The sequence below is a fragment of the Zonotrichia leucophrys genome, chromosome 1 (genome assembly GCF_028769735.1).
Source record: "Zonotrichia leucophrys gambelii isolate GWCS_2022_RI chromosome 1, RI_Zleu_2.0, whole genome shotgun sequence".
In the NCBI taxonomy this organism is placed as follows: domain Eukaryota; kingdom Metazoa; phylum Chordata; class Aves; order Passeriformes; family Passerellidae; genus Zonotrichia; species Zonotrichia leucophrys.
Window position 1 is genome coordinate 96,628,588 of NC_088169.1, and position 18,010 is coordinate 96,646,597.

Sequence of the window (18,010 nt, forward strand, 5' to 3'; positions counted from 1 at the left end):
TGCAACAGACATCTTACCTGTAAAATACCAATTATATAATAAAGGCTAACATGAAGGATGAATACAATGCAACTCTTTCAAGATGAATACACAGCTACAGTTTGTGCAGGCACACAAAGCCTTTACCTTGTCTGAAGTATTAAATTGAGTATTTACAGGTATAATTCCCTATTAAAAAAAAAAGCTCAAAACTTTTCAGTCACTGAAGTAACTTTAATATATGTGAAGAAAAAGCATATCTATTACAACTGGTAACTCTTGGCATTAATTAAAATTAATTACTTTGAAATTATTGCAGTCCACTTGTTTCAGCCTCTTCTTCCATTATGAGCCAAACTAATCCAAGATGTGACAAAACTGGATTTAAAAACGTATCATGGCTTAGGGCACAAAGTTTTAAAATAATTTTGATTTGACTGCATCTTTAAAACCCGTAAAATCTGGTTTTTAGGTATTATCAGATGCAAGTCATACAAACACATACAAAGATGACAACTGCTTAACAGTATATAAACATGAACACAGCTCCAACTCCAGGAATGCCATTTGCATTAACTTTCTCAAAAGTTAGAAACATATTTCAGAGGTTTTAAAGCTAAAGTGAATTGCATAGTGATACAAACAGAGGAACAGTCTATGCCAGAAATATTTGGGAACAAGATTTGATGAAATGTTCTCATTTCCTCAAGCAATTATCCCAATCTAGATCATCCTGAGCTGGATAGAGACTATAAGAGCATGTTGTGACAGAACAAGGGGAAGAATGGGTTCAAACTTAGAGACTAGGTTTAGATCAGATAATTAGGGAAAAATTCTTTACTGTGAGGCACTGGAACAAGTTGCTCGTAGGAGTTGTGGATGCCCAGTCTCTGGAAGTGTTCACAGCCAGGTTGGATGGGGCTCTGAGCAACCTGGTCTAGTGGAATATATCCCTGCCCATGGGATGGTGGCTGGAACCAGATGATGTTTAAGGTCCCTTCCAAACCAAACCATTCACTAAGTTAGGGAATTGGTACATTTGAAGTAGAAAATTTGCACCTAAACAAGAGCCATCTTTTTTTACTCTTATACCAAATTCAGATTTTTTCTATCACAGCTTGTTTTTGCAAGCCTAAACAGAACTGTAGTTCACAGGAACTCATCAAAAAAAATTTTGGTTTTGTTGTTGCTGTGTTTTTGGTTTCTTTTTAACTTTGGTTGTTTGTGGTGTTTTTTTAAAATTAAAACCCATTGCCTCAGCAAAGCCCTGTTCAGCACACTTCTACTGACATAGCTAAAACTGAAAATGACTTACTCTCTAGAAATACCTTACCCCCAGCAGCTCTAGTTTTTTAAGGTAATAATAGTGATGCCATTTACTACTTCAAATAATAAACCCAGAAAGAATTATATGCTTTTGACTGATGTTACACATTAAGGCCAGCCTGAACTATTTCCAGCCTCTCTCTCAAGTGTACGAATGGTACTGTATTTCTGTACAAAACCCAGGTAACAGTCATATTAGCAATTAAATCAATTTCCTAATAAATTCCATGGATTTACATTTTAAGACTTATTCAGCTATCAAGTTCCATTTACAGCTTCTCAGGGTTGGACTCATGCAGCTGAAGAAGACACTGTGCCCAGCAATCCACAGCTCTCAAGTCGTGGGAAAGAAGCAACGGTGCTCTGTGGCACTGTACTCCCTACTTTGAAGAAGTTACTATTAAAGTAATCTTATTGATCCATTTTCAGTTTACATCAAGATTATTTATTGTTTCCTTAACAGTAGGCCCACAAATGAACGACAAATGGCAGCCGGGAGAAGATCACAGACACCCTCCTGACAAGCACAGATAAAGAACTCTTAAGGCTTTGAGGCCCTGCTTTCTTCGAAATCAAATTCTTCCCTATGCAGTGCCACAAGTACGCCATCAGGGTGTGCTTTCCACTTTTTAACAGCATTTCAGAACAAAATAACGATTTATCTGAAATCTGTTTATTGTGTTTCACGGTACTAACTATTCTAATAACTAACTTCAGTAAACACTCAAGTTGTAGTCTGCCTTGCACAGATGGTTTAGACATAAGATACAATGATGTTATAGTGGAAAGACAGTAAGAGGTGTCAAAGATGTGAAAATAAAGTTTTACTGTACAGGCCAATAGCAACAAAAAGTAATCAACATGTCAGTACAAAATTATAGGGAATTTGTGGAAAAAAAATGGGTAAAATGGTGAAGGAGAGGTTCTGAACACAATAGCAGCACCCCTTCACACTTTGGGCTGTGTGCAAATGCAGCAATAATACAATTCCTGTATTTACGAAACAGAGGTAAGGAAACAGCAGATAAAGCTCAGTTCCTACTGTGACAGTCACAAGCTTGCCACCATCTGGGTAAGAACAAGGCTTCTGTTATTCAAGGAAAAGAGTCAGGTGTAGAGTTCATGCACTAATGCTACTCTTCAGCTTATGCTACTGTTGACAGCTTGTCAATTAGATCATCAACAGTATTCACAAGGAGCTTTGTATCCTCCTTGTCACTCATCCGATGCTGGCCGATTTTGCGGAGGATAACATCCACGTCCTTGCTCAAAACACGGTCAGCAACTTGCATAGAGATCTCCCAAGGGACATCCCCATCCTTCATGCCATGAATAAGGCGTATGGGACATGTCACAGGAATAGGACTATTCAGCACGCAGTGATTTTCTGCTTCTCTGATAAAGTCATAGGTCAAGGAGTAATAGCCTTCTTCATTTTGCTTTGTTTGATACTTCCATTCACCCTTTTCTTCTATTTCTTTTTGTGCCTATATAAAAAGAGAGCAAAGAATGGACAAAACACATGTTAGGAGTACTTAAGAGTACCTAATCTTATTTCTGTTCTAAAAGCAGTAAGACTCCCCCAAGCATAAAATTTCACCTTGTTGATTTTTACTATCATGGGTGTATTCCTGTTCTCCTCACAGCATCTGAGAGGACAAATCCCCTACCATGTCACAAAATCTCCTCTCCAAACCTCTCCTGCAAATTAATCTAGTTAAAATTCTCCAATGAAATTAAGTTTCTTAGCCAGGCTCTATCAGAAAAGAAAAATATGTATTGCCACCATGAACAGTAAATCTCCTTGGCTTCAATCAGTTCACTGATCCACAAACAAGGGGAAATCCTAGGGAAAAGACATTGTCCAGTGATCAGTCTTTTCAGTCTTTGCCACAGTAGGTGTCTCTAAATACTACATTTCCAGATTCTTATGTATTTTCAGATTCTGAATCCTAAATAGTAATACTGACACTACAAAGTACCTTAGAAAAAACCCAAATAAATTGGGAAAATATTTTCTTTATTCTAAGGCACACACTATTTATTGCCATGTAACACCTCATTTACTTTCCTAAAGACTAGATATTATTACCATTAAGGAAGAATCTCAAAAGGGCAGTTCCTACTACCCAAATCTCACAGGCTTTACAAACACACTAATCTGAAGAATTTCCTTTCTATGCACACTCTATACGCATCTCATCCAGTGAAACCTCAACTACTTTAATGGCTACTTCTGCATCCTTCCAAGCACAAGGATCCAATTCCAATGCAAATATAAGATATTCAAAATTGAAATCTAATGAACTGCAAACAGTAGGGATCTGACTTCACATCCTCTAAACCACAGTAATGTAAGTACACTCTGGCTAGTGCTCACACTAGTCTCATACTGTAAGCTTACATTAATCAAACACAGAAAACTTACCCCAAAATTTGCAGGAAAAGTACAGTTTAAATAACATCATTTCTTAAATTCTTGGTAAGATTTTTAGACTGCGCAAAAGTCAACCATCAACATTTACCTCAATAGGAAGCCTCTTAAAAGTTGTTACAACGTGATCTGCTGCTACAGCAACTCCAACCAGAGCAGCTACTTTATCTGGACGTGCTATAGCAGCATGAAGCATCAGCCATCCACCCATGCTGGAGCCCACCAGAATCTGGAAAACAAAAGTAAAAAAAGAGAAGAAAATATAGTGTTTTACAGCAAATGGCTAATAGATTTTTTTCTTCTTGCACAAAATACCCGTTTTCACTTGGTTTAACTATATAAACCTTGGGCATAATCCTGCTGTCCTTACCCAGGCAGAACTGCTGTCACCTCCAATGGAAATTTTGCCTGAGTAAGCACCACAAGATCTGGTATTTATTATTCTGTTTGGCATGGCTGGTTATTGCTGTCTGAGACTGAAACACTGTAAACAAAATGAGAGTTGAAACAATTCAGTATCATATGCATACTTCTATGTTTCCTTCTCAAGATAAATGCACATGGTAAAGACTCAGTGCAGTGAAAGAAGTAAACAAAAGCAATTCATAATACAAAATTGTTTTAAACACAATATTAGGTATTTCTAGGTTGTAGGAGATTCCAAGTTTCTCACAGCAATTTCTAAAGTAACTGAAGAAATCAAATGCTTCTTCTCCTGCCTGTTTTTTAAAGCTATTTGATCATATGGAGCATCTTGTAATCTTCCTGCAAATCCTTTAATGAATGCATCAGCAGGGGACAGTAACACACTTTTTCATTAACAGGGCCACACTGCACAGAAACAATTCCTTGTCTCCTGTCAGGTGGCACCTCCACCATGAGGCTTTCTCAGACTCTCTGGGACAACAGACCCACTCTGAGCAGGAGATTCTAATAAACAGCCTCCAGGAGGTCCTGCCAATGCATGCTTCCATGATTTCGTGACCTACCTGCCTGCAAAAGAGCTCCTATGAATGTGACTGCTCAAATGATTCAGCTTGGAAGTGAGCAGGTGTCAGCTGTTCAGCAAAAGCTACTGCTGACCAGAGCTATTATGGCATATTGTGGATGAAGATTCTACCCTGAGGGAAAAACAGCATTCTATATTTAAAAATAAAATATAACCTGTGGTCCATCTGTAAGTTCATCCAGTATAGACAGAACATCTTTTCTCCACTTCCCAATTGTACACTCTTCAAATTTACCATCTGAACTTCCACATCCTGTATAGTCAAATCTGAAAAAATAACCATCAACAGGAAAGTCATAGTACTGTCTACAGCAACACAGACACTAAATAAATACTACTGTATAATCAAATCAGCAGGGAACAAGATACCACAGTGAGTATTTTCTTACTTGGTCCTGTTTATCACTAGAACCAGAAATCACATGAAGCCAGTCTAAATCCAACAAACACAACTAAGTTATGCAATGCAGCATTCTCTATCATTTGATAGAGCATCATAATTTACAAGAATAGGCAAAAAATTTCCCTTACAGACAAAAAAAACCCTCAGACACTTGAATTTTAAAGGTACTTTTAAAATGTACAAACTCTTTCAAACACTGAACCCAAACATGAAGACTTATGACACATTCAGACAGATAGCATTCAACCTCATCCATCAAAGGACAGCATCACCAAGCAGGGGCATGTTCTTCTAAACCCACAGAAGACACAGGGTAGCTTAATCGGACTTGGCACAAAAGGACAGTGCTTACTGTGGTAACTTAAAAAAACAGAACTCCAGGTCCTTAATTTTAAACTTTTAGGCCTACAGCCTGATTGTAACAGGTAGCACTGGTTATACTACAGAAAATTAGAGACTTTTCTGAGTTACTTTCAGAATACATTCTCCTGATTTACCTCAGTCTCTGTACTGATAGACATCCTACATTTGGAAACAGGAGAAAGAATTCTCGTCTTGTATATGAGCTCCCTTAGCACAGGGAGCACACCAATCCAAATGCCAAAGTTTATGTATTTATGTTATAAGCCTTCCCACAACTCATGAGACTAGTTTAATTTTCATAGATATTCCTCTATGTACCTGATGAAGGCATGACCTAACGATTTGCAGAAATCTTCAAGGGCAGTTGCTTTCTGACCGTTCATATTTGAATTGAAGCCTGGAAGGAAAATAACCCCTGGATTTCTTCCTTTTAGTTTCTGATAAGCAATATTTGGTCGATCTGGTCGAGTGAGAAAGCTGACCGATGACTTCAGCCTGCAAACTAGTAAGAGGAGCTATTTAATACAATCATCATGATAACCTTGGCAGAAAAACAAGTTTTCATGAAACCAGGGTTTGGAAAATATGGACACATTATGTGAAAATAACGTCTTTTGGCTCAAGAGAGATGAAAAAAGCATCTCCTACGTTCTTTAATGACTGACAAGTATTGATGAACCTGAAAGACAAAGTTTATTGCGATTCATTCTCAAATCATTAAATGCCAACCATGTAGAGAGTTCACTCACCAATTAGCAAAGTGGTTGACTGAAAACAAACTCTCAGGCTTCCTAGACTTCATCAGTCCTCATGTTTCATCTTGAACACATTTACTCGTTTCACCAAAAAATATTCCCATTTAATATCTGCTTAGTTTAAACTTTTATTTTCAAAAAGCATAATTTTGAGATTAGTGTACTCTGTGCAATGGAAGTTTACGAGTACAGGAGGTGACAAATTTTTCATTAGAATTAAAACTGAAGGATAAAATTTCACCTTTATCAAAGCCCTGGATCCACACAATATATGGGGTATAGGGGCAAGTTCATAATCAAGAAATGGGAAAGAATCTTGTGCCTAACTTTTTCATCATGACGAGCATAAAACAACATTAGCATTGTTTAAACCAAATTAAATAAATAACATCAAACAAGGAAATTAACAGAGGAAATGCTAACTAATTAATAATTCTGCTGAATCTCAACAGCTGCTACAGGATTTAATCTAACTTTAGCAGTCAATTGTACCTCTACTGCAGGTGAGGAAAAGTAATTCCTGGAAAGCTATTAAGGAGACTTAATCCACTCTATTATCCACCGCAGCAAGGCAATTTGTTAAACTGAAAGCTTGGTCAAGTATTCTAAGACTCTGACATTCTTAATTCTTAGATTAGAACCTCACGGGCTCTTCAACAGGAGGGCACAGAAATGATGCAACCCAAAATAAAGTGTCAGGTGTGGATAAATAGTACAAAACCCAAGCCCTGACAGTATCACACCACTTAGCTGTCTTGCAGCCTTGAGTTCTGTCACTATCAGAGAGATTACATTCAAGGGGTTTTGGGGGGTTAGCTTGTTGTTAAACTTGGATGTGCATGAGTACGTGTGGATACATAACAGATACAGGGTGCAGCTAGCATTCAGAAATTTCTTAGAGTCCAACAGAAATGGCATCATTTGAACTACAGATTTAAACCATTAAATTGCTCCTCAAACAATGAGGTAGTTCTTTATCCTACTGAGGCATGAGTTGTTTATAAAGGTGAATGACTTCCACAGTAAAGGTATTCAGATGCATCCACACTGTGGCTTTTGATTTGTGTGTGTCTCTCACTGAGCCAGTCACTTCTTCAGGGCCAGTAGAGTGCAAGTGCCAATAAGAGATGAACCAAGAAGTGCTAAATTTAATAGAAAAATAACTGGGAATATTTTTCTCCCCCTTAAGCCCTGATAACCATCTCTGAAGCCACTGTCTTCCATGCTACAACACCCTGGAGGTGTCCTCAAATTACTTTGATATTGGGCAGGGTTCCAACTGCAGCTGCAAGACACAAACACTATCTAAGCGATTTCACAAACTATTCTTCCATTTAACAAGTTAATGGAAGCACCAGCAGCAATTCCAACCTGAATAAATGCAAACCCCAAAAGCAAACACTGCAGCCAACCCAAAAGCAAAACTCAATGCTGTCACTCTCTCAGATTTCTCTTCAGACAAACAAAACCATCAGCAACCACCCAGTAATTTCTCCTCCTGATTTTAGGAAAGACCTTATTAAGAGCAGAGAAACATTTCTGAAGGGTGCAAGGCAGGTACTAGTGTTTATAAAAGCAAGTTACAGACAGAAGGTGATAGCTGTAGTAAGACCACAGGACCCTTGCCTGATGGTATCTATGGAATTCTCTTAATATTGGAGTCACTGTGAACTTTTATGAACATCAGAAACTGTGACTGAGACCAGTGTTACATTACGCATCAAAGCCAAAGAAGTTCCCTGAACTCTGCGAATATTCCTGCACAAAGATCTCCCCACTCCCAGCAGCAGCAGATTAATGCTAATGTGACAGGTAAATGGACTCAACTCCATCCACACTCCGTTTCATGCAACCATCCACATTCCAGCAGGAACTGCTGCTCGGCCTGGTCCCAGAGCACCTAAAGACACACTCAAATAAACAGATACTCTGAAAATATTACTGTTATAAACACGCAGAAAGGGAGAAGAACACAGAAACAAAATCCCACTGTATTCAAGCTTTTATGAAGCTAGAAAATGTGCACCTGTAGTAGCAATAAAGTTTTACTCATTGAGCAACCTTAAATGAGATCCACCTGTCCAATTAAAGGCAATGAATAAACTCAACAGCTCAGACAAGGACCCATAAGGAAGGGACACTGCGTGTTTGGGCAGAGGCCGAGCTCACTCAGAAGTGGACGCCAGCAAAGCTTTTCAGGTGCCTGACGGAGCTTTACAGGCAGGCACGTTTCACAACCGATCAAGCGCTGGCGCACGATTCCCAGCTGCTGAAAACCCACCGGGGCAAGAGCTTAGAGCCAACCAAACACACGCAGGAAAGCACTTGCGCTGCCCTCTGCACAGTTACCGAGCTCCCCCGCGGGCCACGTGGGGAGAAGCCTGTCAGGAACCCCGTGCGAAGGGGATCGAGTTTAAGATGCTCATTCCCACCAGAGAGCCGCGCCACGGCCTTTCCCGATGGCGACGGCCCTGAAGGGGAGGAAAGGGTGCCACTCGCAGCTGCCCAAGAGCCGCACGGTGGCCGTCACAGTCGGCACCGAAACAGATCCTCTCCCCTCCGACTGGCAGTCCTTCTGCTCCGAGCTCCCCGCGGCTATTCCCTTACCCAGGAATGCCCGAGCCGCCCTCAGCGGTGACAGCGATCCCCGCAGGGCCGAGGCACGGCCGGCCCGCACCAGCACTCCCGCCATGGCCGCCGCGCGCGCACGCGCCGCCCGCCTCCCGCGGGAGTGAAGCGACGGCAGGGGCGGAGCGGGAGCGGGTCTGCGGTCAGGGCGGGGCCTCCCTGGAAAAGTGCAAAGTTTTATCAATAAAAAAAGCCGCAAGATTGATCGTGCATTTCACAGCGTGCGTGTTTCCCCCGAGCTAGCTGTGCCTTGTAGCCAAGAAGGCCAAAGGTGTGCATTGGGAAGAGCACTGCCAGCAGGTCGAGGGAGGTGATCCAGCCCCTGTGCTCAGCCCTGGTGAGGCAGCTCTGCAGTCTTGTGTCCAGGTCTTGGCTCCTCAGTACAGGAGGGACACGGAGATCCTGGAGTGGGTTGAGTGGCAGGCTGTGAGGGCGACTGAAGCACCTCTCTTAGGAGGAGAGGCCGAGGGAAAGGCTAGGGCCTGTTTGGCCTCGAGAAGAGAGCTGAGAAGGGACCTCATTAATGGGTTCACATCTCCTCATCTTCTCTCAGCTTTAGATATACGAGCACAGGAGCCAAAACGACATCTTTATGCACATACATCTTTCATATACAGGCCATGGCAGCCACAAAAAAAATAGTCATAGAATCTCCAAATCATTTATTTAGATTGGAAACGATCTCAAATATCATTGAGTCCAACTTTTGACAAATACCACCACATCAACTAGACCTGTGGTCACACCCAGTCATTTCTTGAATGGCTTCAGGGATGTCCCTCCACAACCTCCGTGGGTAGCCCATTCCTATTCTTGACAACCCCTCCTGATGTCCAACCTCCCTTGACATATGAAAATTAATGCTAGGAAAGGCCAGTGCCTGCCAAGGGAAGGGTGTTTTCTCATTCAAGTACCAGGCCAGCACCTGTAGGTCATGGGACACAGCTGAGGAGGTTTTTAAGACTCAGACTCCACGGTTTGCAATTGCCCGAGAACCTTCAAGGTAAACAGGTATTTGACTCCCAGGCGGATAAGCTTGAAGGACTTCTATAATCAGTGCAGACTGATCATAAAGGGGATGCCTACCACCATGCTCTATTTACATTGTCTTGATATACACCCCGACAGAACCCACCCCACATCATAATGATGATGGCAAACTTAGTGAAGACAAATCAATCATAAAACTACACTTCTTTTCATTTCCACGTGAGTTAATCCCATTCAGATCATGTCTAAGTCAAATATTGGAAAAACTGAAATCCTTAAACTCAAGCAGTTTCTGGTTTGCAGTTAAACAAAAAAAAATTGTCAATATCCAAAGCTGGTAATAAATTTTTCAAACAGGTTCATAAAAAATGAAAAAGGTATTGTATTATGTATATGCAGAAAACAGACTACACTCCTAATTTCACTGACCTCCGAAAGATTATGTTCCATAGCTCTTTTCTGGAAAATACATGGAATAGTTCAATTAAGTGTTACTGAGAAATACAGTGTTGTTTGCATGACTGTATACAACTATTTAAAAGACAAGCATAAATGTCTCAGGATAATGCAGAAAAAAATATTTGAAACAAGTGTATTTTTAAAAATGTTTATTGAAATGCCTTCATTGCATCATGCAGGATACAAAAATCAGTATTAGAAAACCTTTATAATTATACTTGGGAATAAAATAAAAAAACATCAGGGAAAAATAATAACTGTATAAACAAAAGCAATTTATTTGATAGTGTTTTAAATTATAGATTACAAGCTGTGATCTGCACAGATGAAAACAATTATCTTGCAACAACAGCCTCTTCTATGATTCAAGTAGAAACTGATGTTTGTCATGCTAGAACAACCACATCACCTGTACATACCACAAACCTGTTCATTACAGCTACAGGGTTTAAAAAGTATAACAAAAATATTCTGCCAGCTTATTTCTATTCTGGTTTCAGTTTATTTGTTCAATTAAAAGCCATTAACTTTTTCATCAAAGAAAAAAAGGTGAATGTGCTTTCTTCTAGTACACAAACCACAGAGTGTGTAAGTTTCAATTATAATCAAAGAGAACCTCTTTAAAGTCATAATATGACACTTTCTTGAAGTTAATTTCAATTAAATACTTTATCTTTTTGCAATATTACTCAAGGACTTGGAGGTGATTTTAAAATGGGAGACCGCTGCACCCTCAGTATTTTTGCTGTTTTAGGAATCTCAATCCCTACTACTTCAAACTTTCAGTTTTTTATTCATACACTGCTTAGTGTAAACTCTTGGAACTCACCTCTCCTCTTTTATTCTATTTGACAGCATTATTCTGTGCAGATGTACATTAAACAACAAAACAATTCTCTGGGACTGAAAGCTTGGCTCCAAAGAATTCAGACAGGTAGAGATTTTGGTGCTGGCTTCAAGGCAGACAATATTTGACAGATTTCAACAGAGCGTTCACTTGGCACTGAGTAACATCAGAAGGATAGTGGGACCTTATATATAAAAGTGCTGTAGAGTCCAGAATCAGCTTATTCTGTTCAACAGGGAGGATTTTAAAAATCTCTCTTTATGAGGAAGTTAATACATGTGTTTCCATTTCTCATCCTTGTGGAAAAAAATGCATCTTTATAAAGCTATCCCTCTCAGGGTTTTTTTGTTTTTTACTTGTTGAGCTCCATAGATGTGAACTTTAAACATAGAGTTGTTGCCACAAAGTATTTGAACACAAAGAATATAATAATTTAATTACATTAAAAGTCATTAAGAGTTTTGGCACTGTCCCTTCACAGAAAGTTAGGTACAAGTAACAATATGAAAATGTAAGGGACTCATGTAGCTCTTTGGCTCTGTTGTAACATTTAACTACTAAGGCAAGAACTGTGTGTACCTTAGGGCTTCTTTTTTGTTTGTATTTCTATAAAATACTCAACTAAAGGTTTTAAAAACTCACCTAATCATCTATAAATGTCAAATGTTGTATATTAAAATATATGCTTATTACACCTTTTTGTTTCACTACTAGAATTTTTGCATACCAGTAGGAACACACACACTTGTAAACTGTTCTGTATAAATTTATGAAGACATTCTCTGTATACGAGAATTTGTAGAAACTTATCATTCAACCAAGATTCTGTAATTAAAATTGCCTGATTATCCATTTTGGAGCACTATGATTCTCTCAACAGCTTTAGCTCATTCATTCCTATAAAGATCAATTACAACAGGTAACAACCCCCCCTTTTCCATGCATTTGTAACCCCCTCTCAATCTGAGCTTTTAGGGTGCACATCATAAGGAGGACATTTCAGGGTATTCACTGGCTTTTCAGCTGTCACTAGCTATGGCTAACTTCATTATTTATGTTATTGCAGGATGCCCTATTGCTCCCTTTTATTATAACATGAAGTGAGTGTAGCCTTCTGCGCCTGTAACAATGACATCCATCCATATCCTCATGGCTTCTGGAGAAGGAGCAACCATGTAGTAGATGCGGTCATGGGTCTTAACACTGAAAGTCAGCAGCGGGTTGGGACTCTCGAATAAAATGCAAAGAAGATATCAGAAGAGTGAAATCAAAGCTATTTATTGGTATCAGAAGTGGATTTGCTTACAGGGATATTTATGAATAGGGTTAAGAAGAAAGATAAAGTGCTGTACCACTGAATCTTATATTGCAGAAGAGATGCATTTAAAGTGTTTGTAGCTACCATAAACACCTTTTACAGCATTTTTCCAGTAGACTATTATACAGTACTACAGGGCTCCAAGCTGTTGTTTCATGCCCAAATAAGTAACTCCCCCACTCTGTCCAGTGGCTTCCACAAATTGTTCATAGCTCATTTAAATTAAAAATGAGAGGCAGGGTGTGCCATGAACTGCTGGCACAGTTAACTCCCTCCCTGGGACTGAGGTGTGCAGCCAGCCCTTGAATTGTTCAAGCCACTGATTTCAGTGGTCTTGCCACTGGCCTAGGGAACTCCTTGCAGGAAAACTACTTTGCAGGTAGACACTTATCTCTGCTTCCATCAGTATAAAAAAAGCCACCAAAACAGTGCTAATCACTGATAAGCTTCCTCTGCCTTTTCCTCCACTCCAGGGTTTCTTTTTAAGTATTTGTTAAGGTTTTATCCCCTCCAATAATGTTAGTTCTCCCTTTAATTTTACAGCTGCTACATACTTTGAGTACTCTGTGTGATAAATGGTTAAAACAACAATAACAAAGTTTACCTTATATGCATTCTTTAGATGATCATAATAGACTTCTTCAATAGCTTGAAAATATATTACACCTTTTAATTTAGTTTCGTGTTTGTCTAAAACAGAAAAGAGAGAAATTACCTCAGAACTGAAATGACCACTAAGAAGCAAAAGCTTAAATTGCATTTCCAAATATATTCAGCTGGTAAGTAACTGAATAAACAGTTCTGCTTCTGAAATCCCATGGATACCTTCAAATTTTCTTACTAGTTTGTTGGTTTTATTGAGAGATGCATTTTTGACTTTAATATGTCTTCTTCTTCACCTAGTTTCCAAGGATAAAAGCTTTTGTAATTTCCTCATCTATTTGCAAGTCACTCCCTTCACTGAGTTGGCTAAAAGTTATGGAGGGTATTAGCCCACAGAAGGACAGATGTCTCAGATATATCCACTCTTCCAATTCCATGAAAACCAGCCAGAGTTCACACAGTTCACAGGCTAAGACCTCCACTTTGCCTTGAAGAGAAAACTGCAATGATAATCAAATTTTCAATACAATCGGACAGCAAAATCTTTACATTAGAACATAGTTTGTGCATGTACTTAAAAAAAAAAGTTTCTTCACATGTGAATTTAAGAGTCACCACTAAAATTTTTCACAAGGAAAAGGAGCAGGGCAGGGCAGCATCTTCCTGCCATTTTCACTCCATTTTCCTGCAGTGGAGAGAGAAATTGTTAAGAAGCATCCCAATTGCATATGGACACTGAAAGGCCAACTTCCTCTTGTTCCCAGTACTTTTGTGTTAGGGGAATATAATGTTTTCTGCCCCCAAGTCATAGTATCATCTCAACACTGAACAGTCATGCAGAACATCTTTATCAGTCCCAGGAGGGATTCTGCTGTCATTCAAACACTTGGGGAACTCAGCTTACATCCTATGTGTAGCTGCAAGCAATTCTTAAAGCTTCATATGATGGCAAAATAAAATCCCAGAGAGCAAATGATGCAGCTTTAGGAATCTTCCTGCCAGCCCACAGAGAAGCAGAGCTGAAGCACTGATACAGGATTATGAGATCACAGCACACATTATACTGAGATAAACACAGCACTATACAAAGTGTGCTGTTTGTGCACCACTAGTAAGCAGGGGACCCACTCTCTTTTCAAGCCCCACCTGGGGCCTTGGTTACCAGACTATTTCAGGTACCCACAAGCTCCCATTGAAAGTGTCTTGGTAGAGTTCCCCGAATGCTTCAGTTCAGAAAGTGCAGATGCTTCAGTCACCACACTAAGCTGTCAGACTTCAGGCTAAGTTCTTGGTTCAGTGCACTGGCAGAACTAAAGCATTATCTCAGGACATTCACTCAGAGTTCAATTACTCTGAATTTGCAGCACCAATATTTATTTTGGAAATCTACTATGTATTTAAAGATCTAAAGATCCTCAGTCATACAAGCAGCAGCATTTTAGTGCAGCTGAGACTCCTCATAAAACTATGCTTGTTGGCTGGAGTCTTTGAGACATTAGCAAAAGTTTTCTTTGGTAATTGAGATTACATTCTGGCAACTATGATGAACTCAAAAGTGAAACCATTAAATGTTAACATAACTACTAGAAGAAGACAAAAAAAGATCAGTACCAAATGGGAACACTACTGTGTGTTGCAAGCCTTCCTAACCAATAAACCAGATGTTTAGAACAAAATAAAGAATGTTTGTCACATTCCTCACTGTATTACTGCAAACTAGTAAGAAATACTCAGTGGGTATGTAATGAATGAATGTAATGAATTCAATTTTATGCTCCTTAGAAGTTGCTGGAAAGGAGTTATGTCAATAAAGTAAATGAAACTGTTTGGGTGGTTTTTGTACTCGGTGTTTTCTCCTGCATCTTAGCAATAAGCTGTCCTGCATATGGCTATTTCTGGCCTCTCTGAACAATAAATATTCAGAGTACAATGCTATTTTTGTAGCTTCCTCAGAACTGAAACTTCAAAGTCAAACCACTGCGTATATTTGCACAGCATTTGGAGAAATAAGTATGTTCTTAAATTCCCCATTTCTAGGTTTACCCTAAGATAAGAAAGTAACGTAATTCTTATAATGGCTTGAAATATTGTGTTACACAACTTCATGAACAGAAACACTTTTGGACTATTGCGCATTCTTAATCTGAAATTCCTTACACTTTCAAAATAAGGCAAACTCAAAAAGTCTACCTTTGTATGTTTAATTTCCTGAAAACCTTTTCTTCACACTAAGCACAGGACTATGAAAACATTCACTTCAATTTTCACGGTAAGTATAAATTATATTCTTGTATGAAGGGTACAAGAAATCATTCAGTCATTGAGGGAAGTATATACTATTTAAAAATAAAATATGTGGAACCATTATTCTGTGTACTTGTAACTTGACCATCTTCCATTTTTTCTCTTGCCTATCTGCATCTCCTCCTTTATTTTGTTTTGTATGCTCAATTCTGCCTTACCTGGCATGAGAATTGAATGCTATAGGCAAGGGTTCACATGACCTCTAAAGGAATGGATGAAATGGAAATCTAAGTTTTATCTGGATTCCCTACGTGTTCATAACTCAGCTGAGTTTGATAAAAAAATAGATGTACCCAAGTAACAATCCTGAAACTTACCTGCATAATAAGTAAAAGTTCTCTTGTTTCTGTCAAAAACAAACCACCGTTTTTTCCATGTTTTAATTTTCCCTCCCATTTTAATCAGAAAGCCTCGGCAGGTTTTCTCAGTGAGAGAAATGTGGTAACAGGTCTCTATGTTGTGCCCAGCTGTTTCAATGTGACTTCGTAGGTCGAAGTCTTCCTTTCTAATGGGCAAATAGCGAGTCAAGGGGCGGGCCTACAGGAAAGAAAAGAAAATCATATTATTTTTAAGAGAAGCCTTATCATCTCCTACTCTTTCTGCTGGGAAGACATAACTAAAAACTGCTTATTAAAGTTTGAGAATAAATGTAAGAAAAATAAAGAGCTGTTACTGCAGCTGTAATTTTCTTGAAAAGAAAAATCCATTAAACTTCTAACTTTACAGTGTTGGACAACTTTGTAAAAGCCAGATATAGTATGGAAGTTGCTTGAAATCAACAGCTGATAAGCTGGTAAAACAGAGGCCAAAGCACAGAAAAGCTGTCATAGAATTAAGACATTAATTAAATGTAAGGGTGTGTCACTGCCTTAGATGAAGTCCAAGAACTTCATATGTAGGATGTTAATCAAACTCTTTGTTTCTCTAAGTACTCACTGCACAGATGTCACTCTTTAAGTTACTGCTACAGGCATTGTTATGCAGAGTATAATATATAAATAAGAACATGCTATTGCAAGAAACATTAATAGTAGGAATGAACTGTAGTTGCCAGTTAGTTTCACAGAGATTGCAGTGAACAAAAGAGAATTATTTTCTGCTGAACAAATTAACTGTGATAACTAGTTCACATCCCTCTGCAAAAGGCAGCAAAGCAGTGCAGAAGACAGTGCCTCCTTCTTGATTGCAGTTCAAGACTCTGCACCAAGCCCGGATAGTGTCAGTTGGGAGAAAAAGCAAGAGGAGATAATGATTTAGAAGCTCTGCCAACTGAGGGAATATTCCTGTTTTCTGTGCCTTAAGTGTCTATGCACGATCATTACCCCGTCATTTTAAACACAGAAGACAGGTCTCCCAGAGGAGCCTCCTGCTGCAGCTGAGGCAGAGGCTACTTTGGAACAGAAGCTAATTTTAGATGCTTTCAAGGATCTGTGAAAGGACCATCTCCCTCTCTCTCTCCCCCTGGACTCCAGAGAAATCAGTGACCTGAAGAAACTAATCTGCCCCTGCTCCATTCCTCAAGTTAGCCTGTTAAATCCCACTGTGAGTCTCAAATCGAAGGGATTTTCCCTCATTGCATTCTTAAGAGCCCCTTGGTTCAATAGGAGCTGTGTTGCTCACAAGAACTCTAAGCACCCTTCTAAAATTATGCAGTTCTGTATGATACGAGCTGGCACCGGCTCTGGCAAGTGCAAAGATTGCCTTCCTTTCATTTACATTTCTAAGTGTCAAAAGGTGCTGGGGAAAAAATTGGTCTCACTGTACAAAAGAAAAAAAAATAAAAAAGTCAGTCATTTTTGACAGATAAGTTTTTGTCTTCCTGCCAATTCAGTCTTCTTCTCTCTGCCAATTAGCAGTAACTGATAGGATATTCTATTACAACACATGCATGCTCTAGTTTGGGTTAAAGATATCAGCATTGCATTGCTGTTTATGCCATACTTGAGTTGTCAACAAATTTCTTAGAAAAAAAGGAGAGAAGCAAGTAAAATTTAGCATTCTTGATTACATTTTATATGAAAACAAATGAATGAATATATTTAACTAGAAACAGCTGGTGAAACAACAGCAAAGGCAGCACAGATAAAACCAGAAAGATATTCCAATATGATATGGAATCTTCTGCACTCAAACATGTCTATTAAGATAGAGACATTGTCTTGCTCTGGTATACAAGCAATGACTGCCTAGTCATTTGCTGTACCTTATAGATACTACTGGTTTTGAAGAAATAAACAAATAGTTAAGACACTAAGCCTAAAGAAAACTCAAGGTACCTCTAAGCACAAAGAAGAAGCAAAAATATGTAGGAGGTAACACTTGTTAAATTAAGTAATGTTTCTCATGTTGTACAGTCCCATTAACTTCAGAAAAAATAATATTTACTCTGTACTTAGGTGTGGAGCTGAAAAAAACTTATTTGTCTTTTCTGTCAAATGTTTGAAAGTAATAATTCACATTTCAAGGCATTTTATTTATTAAAAGAAAAAGCAGAACAAAAGAATCCCCCCTCCCCAACTCCACACCAATGGTTTATAAAATTAACACATTCACAAATTTCTGTTCTGGCCAAAAAATTCTGCTCTGCCTATA

The 18,010-nt window shown here is 38.9% G+C and overlaps 2 protein-coding genes across 7 annotated transcripts in view; both read right to left on the minus strand.

Moving 5' to 3' along the window:
- Positions 1–1,724: 1,724 nt before the first annotated feature.
- On the minus strand, positions 1,725–9,020 carry ABHD10 (abhydrolase domain containing 10, depalmitoylase). The gene is made up of 5 exons (XM_064724671.1): positions 8,877–9,020; positions 5,833–6,016; positions 4,904–5,015; positions 3,831–3,968; positions 1,725–2,792 (listed from the first exon to the last, which is right to left on the minus strand). The coding sequence occupies exons 1-5, from the start codon at positions 8,959–8,961 to the stop codon at positions 2,451–2,453; spliced, it is 861 nt and encodes a 286-aa protein (XP_064580741.1). The 5' UTR covers positions 8,962–9,020; the 3' UTR covers positions 1,725–2,450.
- Positions 9,021–10,504: 1,484 nt separating this feature from the next.
- The window catches only part of PHLDB2 (pleckstrin homology like domain family B member 2), a 63,212-nt gene continuing 55,706 nt past the window's right edge, over positions 10,505–18,010 (minus strand). For all 6 annotated transcript variants that reach the window (XM_064724723.1, XM_064724702.1, XM_064724729.1 and 3 more), the window contains 3 exons: positions 15,736–15,955; positions 13,116–13,201; positions 10,505–12,422 (listed from right to left, as the gene is read on the minus strand). In XM_064724723.1, the coding sequence (XP_064580793.1) occupies positions 12,282–12,422; positions 13,116–13,201; positions 15,736–15,955 (447 nt within the window). In that variant the 3' untranslated portion in view covers positions 10,505–12,281. The remainder of the gene's footprint in view (positions 12,423–13,115; positions 13,202–15,735; positions 15,956–18,010) is intronic.